At 41.5% G+C, this 8,487-nt stretch overlaps 1 protein-coding gene across 1 annotated transcript; it reads left to right on the top strand.

Moving 5' to 3' along the window:
- The first annotated feature begins 2,536 nt into the window (after positions 1-2,536).
- Positions 2,537-7,674, top strand: LOC117385055 (nuclear receptor subfamily 4 group A member 2-like). Its single transcript, XM_033982301.2, has 6 exons — positions 2,537-3,160; positions 3,453-3,582; positions 4,200-4,345; positions 4,582-4,784; positions 5,688-5,866; positions 7,436-7,674. The coding sequence occupies exons 1-6, from the start codon at positions 2,591-2,593 to the stop codon at positions 7,672-7,674; spliced, it is 1,467 nt and encodes a 488-aa protein (XP_033838192.1). The 5' UTR covers positions 2,537-2,590.
- The last annotated feature ends 813 nt before the right edge of the window (positions 7,675-8,487 follow it).

Here is an 8,487-nt window from a genome sequence, read left to right on the forward strand (position 1 = left end):
GTGATACTTTTACTCCTGTAGCTATACTTTTCCTTAAATGGCCCATATTACTCTATTTTCTGATCTATGTTATAATGTTGTTTCCTCATCACAAACATACCAGGAGTTTTGTTTTGTTGTATTCACACATGTTTATCACACAAACCCTGCATATTTAGGTTTTTCTCTCAAACAGAAATGACTCTGTTTCACCTTATGATGTCATGTGGTAATACAGGAAGCGCTCCATTGTATTTTTAAACTCCATACACCTTCAGTAGAATCATTTGGATGAGCCCTGGAATTGCTCGTCTCTACCAAATAAAAGGTAGCTGTTAACTTGAAAACTACTGCCTCATGACATCACAAGGTGTAACAGAGCATTTTGAGCTTTGGAGACGTAGAGCGACTAATAATAAAGTGTTACTCAAATGTGTGAGGAAAACAAAAGAAAAGGGTTATATTTTTTATGAGGTAACAGTATTATATATACCTAAATATCACTTTTAGTCATAATTTTGTGCAATACTGTATAGGACCTTTAAGTATGAAAATGTAGTAGCTTACTTGTTCCACCACTGCTGAGGAGGCCAGTGAACAGAGAGAGCTCCATGCAAGTCTACAGCACTGACACTAACACTTTTGTAACCCCCTGGTATTATTAGCCCACTTGTTGCAGTAAATAGATTCCTTGCCATTCAAAATATGTGTGCATGGCTGTTACAACTGTTTATTAAGATGAACATATATAGCGTGACATTTTTACCTTTGTCACTGGCCATTAAGTCAAGTGTCGTTTAAAAAAATATATCAGTTTCTTTTAAAAAATCAGATACTTGTCAATCTTAAAGCTAGCATCAAAACTAGATGCTAATTTGAGCAGGTATCAATACTAAAAAAAGTCACATTCACAGGACAGAAATGAACCTTGAATTCTTGAATAGATTTAGAATGGTGGACAACTGAGGGATTACACAGATATAAGGCCTCATGGGAATATAAAAGAAAGTACTACCATTTAATGTTGAAAATCACGTTCTATTGTCTAAATAGTTTTTTTTTTTTATTTATTAAATGTTCACTGTGATATCAGGATCAGCATTGAGTTTCTAGTCTATGTGTTTTTTTGTTTTTGTTGTTTGTTTTTTTTTTTGGGGGGGGGGGGGGGGTTTGCAGCACCGATACCTGCTCAAATGAGTATCTAGTTTGGATATTAGTTTTAGTATCAATTGGCATCAGATTTTTTATATTTTTCACAGTCCTAGTCAGATTATCTGGTTTTGTTAAGCAAAGCAGTAGATGCTGGACCAAAGGAGAATGGAAATGTTCTGGTGCCTGACTGTCCGATAATGCCCCCTAAAGGTATCAGCTCACACTGCAGTGTCATATTCACTGTGAAGTAGTGAGAAGACTCTTTGATTCAGCTGTCTCCCTGTGCCAGGTCACAGGCTTCAGACATTGTTTATAGGGAGGACTTCTTAAAGGCATAGTCACTTTTTAGAAATTTGACCAGGTATTGATACTAAAAAAAAATCCCATTCACAGAACAGGAATGAACCTTTCCTGAACAGCTTTAGAATGATCTGGAGCTGTATCAGAACAAGTATGAGACACATAGACTAGTATACACCCATGAACCACTATGAAACCTACTGGACCACTGAGGGATTACACACATATAAGGCCACATGGGAAAAGAAAAGAAAGTACTTCCATTTAATGCTGAAAATCACGTTCTGTTGTCTCAAGAAATAGTTCTTTGTCTTTTTTCCTTCTTTTTAGACTGGCCATTTATTGATGCAGACAGCTCCTCCTCTCTGACGTCACTGTGCGTAAAGCCCTTTGGCTCTGGGGCCCATGGTGCTGCACATTATCTGCACACTCTTCACAGCGGGACACACGCAGAGGCGCACGGGCTCTGTGACAGACAGACTCTTAGGTATGACACTTTTGGTGATTTTAACATTATAGTTATTGATATTATTTCATTTATTGTTTTGGAGGGAAAGAGAGGATGAGAAGGAATAAAGTTTGTTCAGAGAGCTGTTCAGAGGGCTGGGTGTGCTGTGAGGCTCAGGACTTGAGTGAAGCACAGGTGAATTATATGAGTCATCTATTTTTTTATTGATTGACTTGGGTACGTAGTGTATTCTTTTAGGGAGTAATTCACATTGTGTTGCTTATTTTACCAATGATCACATACTAATGTTTTACATATTGGTTTATGATTTCTTTCCTTTCCTTTTAATTATATATTGTTTTGCCACTACACTTAAATCTAAGGAAGAACGTGCGCCCAGAGCGCCTTTAAAGAGGTGGAACAGAGGTGAAACTGTCCTGTTGGTCTCTTTTGACCGTGAAGACATGAAAAAGACTTAATAGCAGCACTGAATAAATGTTTTTTTTCTTTTCTTTTTCTAGCCCACTGTTCTTCTGTGCTGCGATGTATTTCCAACTAAAATAATTAAATGATGAATAATACAAGGGCCTGAATGTTTGGTCCGTTACATAATATCAGTTTTGTTGGTCTGTTTTGTTGCAGATGCGATTGGTAAAAGCTGAACTTTCTGTAAAGGCAGATTTGGCAACAGCAGCAGGAGCGTGCACAGCGATGCCGTGCCTGCGCACGCACCTCTCCTCCAGTGGCGCGCTGGCGGACTCCAGATGTCCAGACTTTCTCACTCCGGAGTTTGTTAAGTTCAGTATGGACCTGACCAACAGCGAGCTGCTGTCTGCGGCCCCTGCGCTCAGCGGCTCCCCGGGGCCCGCATCACCGCTGCGCTGTATGTTCCACATGCACATTCCGGGCGAGGACCCGTGCGTTATGGCCGAAGACACAGACATGTCCCCTGCGGAGGAGCCGCTATCCTCCTTTTGTCCCCCGTGTCCACGCGCGGTGCTCAGCTCTGCCAGCAGTGTCCCGTGGGAGGACACGGGCTGTCAGTGCCTCCAGGACCACAGCAGGACGCGCAGTCTCACTAGACTCTCGCTGTGGTCCGTCCAACAGCACAGCGGCCAGAGACCGACAGCGTGCCACCTTCCATCGGAGCCACAGCTGCGCGTGACAGTGGGCTTTCCTCACGCGCTCCGCGGTGGCGCTCTGTGCGCGGTGTGCGGGGACAGTGCGGCATGTCAGCACTACGGCGTGCGCACGTGCGAGGGCTGCAAGGGCTTCTTCAAGGTTTGTCCATTCACAGGTTTGTTCCCTCGCGTGGCTCAAAGGTTTCTTTTGAAAGATTTTTCACGCGCATGTGCCATGATGTATCCATATGGATGAGGCGCGCTCAGGTCCATTCAAGTGCACTCTGAATCCTGATCCATGTCACATTTGGACTTGGCTTCACTTCCATTTCACTTATTTCAGTTCTTGTGATGCCCGCTGCGCCAGTGGACTACTTTGGAGGATGACTTTAGTACAGGCAGTGATCACAGAGTTGTGTCATTCATTTGACTCGGCTGTGTGTTGTCTGCAGCGCACGGTGCAGAAGAACGCCAAGTACGTGTGTTTGGCGTCCCGGAGCTGCCCCGTGGACAAGCGCCGGCGCAACCGCTGCCAGTACTGCCGCTTCCAGAAGTGCCTGGACGTGGGCATGGTCAAGGACGGTGAGCACACACCCCCTGCTGGTCAAGTAAACACACACTCCAAAGACTCACAAAGACTCACAAGGTCGTTCGTTCTTTTCTTTTTTTTTTTCTTCTTCTTCTTCACGATTTATACTTTAAAATGTTCTAGGCTCTATCTTGAATGATGACAGAAGTCTATGGCATGGCTCAAATTGTTGATGATATTTCACTAGTTATTGTAACAAACATGTGAGATTAATTGCACTACATACTATTTAAATAGTCTACACGTCCACTTTACTTTTAAAATGTTTAAACATTCAGCAGTGTTCAAAGTGCTGTCCTGTAGTTCACATGTAAATGACTCTCTATTAAACCAGGTGTTATTATTAACAAAACCTAACAATTAGCAAGTCAGAAAGAACAAAGTTTCCCTGAGTGTCCTAAAACTGCTACATAAGTAAGAGTAAAGTAAACGTAATTGTTGAGGCTGATTTATGAAGATAGAAATCACTTTATTCAAGCGAAGGTACTGTAGAATATTACATCTTACTCAAGTAGCAAAAGTATGGTGTCTGAAATTCCTTCTAAGAATTTTTTTTAAGTTATTCAAGTAAATGTAACTGAGTACTACAGGACAGCTGTGCTGTGTGCAGTGGTGCGGAGAGACGAGTTGAAGGGGAGGCGGGGTCGGCTGCCCTCCAAACACGCCTCGGTCCAGGACTCCAGCTCCCTGCTCCTCACCCTGATCCAAGCCCACCAGGAGACCAGCCCTCTGGCCAGCAGCTCCGACGCTCCCCAGGTACAGCCCAAATAACCAGAATAATGAACTCAATTTATATAGTGCCTTTCAAGACACAAGGAGTGTTTTACAGTGCAGTGTTCATTCACAACACACAGCTGTCCTGGGGTTGACGGAAGCGAGTTTAGCCTACTATACAGTGTTTTAGGTTTATTTATTTATTTATTTTTTATTATTATTATTATTTTTTTTACCATGGTAGCCTTTATCTGCATAGTCTTCTGTATCCCTGACAGTGGGAGGACAGTGTCAGTGTCCCAGAGGCAGCAGACGACTCAGGACACGTGCAGCTCTTCTACAGCCTCCTGACCCGCTCCATGGAGGTCCTACACAGATGGGCTCACAAGATCCCGGGTTTTTCCTCTCTCTCCAAACAGGACCAAGAGCTTCTGTTTTACTCCGCCTTCATGGAGCTGTTTGTGTTGCACTTGGCCTACCGGTATGTAACACTGCAGGGAGCCTTTCAATCACCAATCTGTGTCATTTTAGTGTTTGAATACATACAATAATAACAACAATAATGGGTCAGGAAGAACAACACAAGATTAAGACATTATTAAATGGGGCATATTACACTTCTATGGGGTATTAAATGCGGGCAGATAACATACTTAGATCAACATGTTACATTGTATTTTTTATTGCTATATTCACAGAAAACAGCCTAGTAAGATGTTTATTAAGTTTCAATTGAGTTTTTAACACTGAGTCCTCCAGCTAATGAAACTACTGCACATTGAATCAGGTGTGTGAAGTTGCTGTGTACAGTTTTGTATCATATTTTTGTATATTTATGGAGAATTCTCATGTGGGAGCATGGGTGAGATACGCTCGCGTGTGTTCACATTTTAGAATTTGTCAATGCCATCATCAGAAGTCATCAGAAGTGGGTAGTACTTAGTTACATTTACATGAGTAACTTTTTGATCAAACTGTACTTTTCAGAGGAGTTTTTTGACACCATACTTTCCTCCTACTCCTAGTAATATTTTGTACAGTCTAACAGTACTCTTAGCAATGTTTCATGCTGACATTTACTCTAACTCTTACTTGAGGAGTAGGTTCCCCAAATACATTTTTACTCTTACTTGTGTAGTTTCGTTACTCTTACTGGCCATCATTCCATGTTTTTACTCCTAATGGCACTTCAGTGTTCTGTAAACCATATTTTAAGTGCCCTGGTTTCCATCGGGAATAAGAGCTGAAGTGGTTTAACCTGATGTTTGACTGGTTGTGTGTGCAAAAAAATCATGTCCTCAAAATGTTGCATATAACAGGAAGCTGAACCCGATGCGTAGCTCATATTTGCATCACATGTGGACTGTTTGTTGTGCCTGGTCAGGTCCAGTCCAGAGGAGGGAAGGCTGCTCTTCTGTGACGGCTCTGTGCTCCTGGTGTCTCAGTGTGAGCGAGGCTTTGGTCTGTGGATCCACGGCCTCCTGGAGTTCTCCTTCAGCCTGCGTGCCATGGAGCTGGACACACCCACCTTCTGCTGTGTCTGCGCCCTGACCCTGCTCACCGGTGACACAAACCTTTACCATCAGCAATGCACAAAGCTATAGGCCCTTTAAAACGCTATGCCATGGGAATGTTGGAAATTACCGAACGGAAGTGACTAGAGGCAAAGTGAAGCAGACTATAATATATTTTCAACTATTAACTGACATCAGATGCAAATGCAGATGATTTTAAAGGTCGTATATTACACAAAATTGACTCTTGTGAGCTCAAAAACATACCTGGTGTTGTGTTTTGTTTCATTCACACATTTCACGCCCTGTTCCAGTTTGTGATGTGATGAAGTGGTAGATTTCAAGTTAACAGCTACCTTACCTTTTGTTCAGCACAGTGGAGCACTTATTGTATTAACACATGACATCACAAGAAGTATTTTCACAAAGGAACTCAGCCTAAATATGTAGGGTTTGTGTGTTAACCATATGTGAATGAAACAAAACACAACTCCAGGTATGATTCTGACAAGGAAACAACATTGTAACCTAAATCAGAACTGTTATATTCACTCTAAATTACATTTCCTGGACAGTATTAGGATAAAATAAATGACAACTCTTCCTTTCCATAACCACTCAGCCTCAATATAGTGACTGTTCAACATTTTATATTCCAGGATTAAGACAAGATGATCACAGGGCAAATTTCTCCCAATAAAGGATCATGCCGTTAAGAAACATATTTTTAGACATTGGGGTAAACCTGCATTTTTTATGAGCATACCATCATTGTAAATTTTGACAGGCGCGACAATGAAAGGTCAACTCTTGTTCTATTGTTCCCAGTTTAGATCCATTTTTGTTCTGACCCAGTATTTGCTTAGTCTTGACCATAGACTGTATAAAGAAGTGGACTAAGGGAGTGTGACGTCACCCATAGCGCTCGGCTCCAGTCAAATGAAGCTCGTTGAGGCAGTTATAGGGATAATTCTGACCGCGAGTATCATAGCAACCAAAGAGTCAATCCGGAGCGAGGCTGTTGAAGCACTGTTGGTTTAGCAGGGAGTGAGTGCTTAGCAACGCTGTCAATCAAACCTGTTGCTAAGACTACTTGGAGTGACCTCAGGGAAAGAAGGTCCCTGATTTGGCACTTATTAATGTTCATATCTTAAGTTACGGACAGTTTTTCAATGTAAAGTGAATTGGAGCCAGAGTCGAAGGAGCCGGAAGTGCACACATGCTCACTTCCTGTTTGGAACATGGCGGCTAGCGGGTTAGCTATGTCCATTTATATATCCAGTCTATGGTCTTGACGTTTAAGAAGAGATGCTATAGTGTTCTGCATCACGTAAAGCAAATCCTCATCCTTTTATTGGTTGATATTGATTAGATATTGATTTATTTTAGTTTTTCAAAATGATGTACCATTGGACGATCACATTTGGTTCTGGCTTGAGACATAACAGGACATGGACTGATATCCCTCTGTATAAAAATATACAAAGAGACATGTACCCTTGTTCTTTCAGGATCAAAAATGTTATACAAAAATAGTCAATAATATAATAATTGCTAATAATAATTGTCCAGCACGGTTCTTATCATTTCTAACCTGTCTTGTACCGTGTGTGTGCAGAAAGAGGTGGTCTCCAGGAGCCTCAGAAGCTACAGCGTCTCCAGAGCCGTGTGCTCCAGTGTCTGAGGACCACTGACCCTCGGCTGGACGGTGGTCTGACCCTGCTCCTCGATGGACTGCTCCAGCTCCGAGCTCTGTGCCTCCAGGGCCTCCAGAGGATCTTCTACCTCAAGCTGGAGGACCTAGTGTCTCCGCCCGCTATTATAGACAAGCTGTTCTTGGACACATTGCCCTTTTAGAGAAAAAAAAAACAACAACAGGGAACTAAGTAATTAACACTACTCATGTTACTGTAATGGAGTATTTTTTGGTAATTGTACTTTTTTGAGTAGAGATTTAAACATGTACTTGTACTCGTAATTGTTTTTAATTCTAGTCTTGCAATTGTAATTAGCTGCAATTAAAGATCCTGTATATGTACAAAAAATCATTTAAAATTGTCAGCATAAAGCTTTTGACTCGTTTGTCTTACAGTAAGTAAAACTTTTACACAATAAAAATGTTACTCAAGTAGGAGTAAAAGTATGCTGCAAGAAAAGTACAATTTCTTAAAAAAGTTACTCAAGTAAATGTAACTGAGCACCTCCCAACTTCAATAATGACCTACATTAGACTTTGACTGGTCTTGTTTTAGTTTAGTTTTTACTTTTACCCAGTTTGAGTAGGAAATATGAAGCCATGTACATTTTTGGTTATTTTTGGTATTATAATATCACACATTTTACTCATGTAGTGCCATGTTTCACTTGTTAAAAGATACCGTAGACTTCTGAGTTCTTCTCTCAAACAGAATACACTCTGTTCCACCTTGTGATGTCATGTGGTAATACAGGAAGTGCTCCCCTGTGGTTTTAAACTCGATACACCTTCACTAGAATCACTTGGATGATTTCAGCTCGGGAATTTCTAATTTTTGCTAAACTAAGGGTAAAACGTGGCTGTTAACTTGAAAACCGCAGTTTCATGACATCACAAGGTGGAACAGAAGAGTTTGAGCTTTGGAGACATAGACAGAGTAATAGTCACTCAAACATGTGTGAATGAAACAAAAC

The sequence above is a fragment of the Periophthalmus magnuspinnatus genome, chromosome 2 (assembly GCF_009829125.3).
Source record: "Periophthalmus magnuspinnatus isolate fPerMag1 chromosome 2, fPerMag1.2.pri, whole genome shotgun sequence".
Classification (NCBI taxonomy): Eukaryota; Metazoa; Chordata; class Actinopteri; order Gobiiformes; family Gobiidae; genus Periophthalmus; species Periophthalmus magnuspinnatus.

What these genes read in the sequence shown, in the direction of transcription:
- LOC117385055 (XM_033982301.2), top strand. Translation starts at nt 2,591, where the DNA reads ATGCCGTGCCTGCGCACGCACCTCTCCTCCAGTGGCGCGCTGGCGGAC. An exon ending in GCAGCTCCGACGCTCCCCAG is followed by an intron (nt 4,346 to 4,581) that starts GTACAGCCCAAA and finishes TATCCCTGACAG; the next exon opens with TGGGAGGACAGTGTCAGTGT. An exon ending in CGCCCTGACCCTGCTCACCG is followed by an intron (nt 5,867 to 7,435) that starts GTGACACAAACC and finishes GTGTGTGTGCAG; the next exon opens with AAAGAGGTGGTCTCCAGGAG.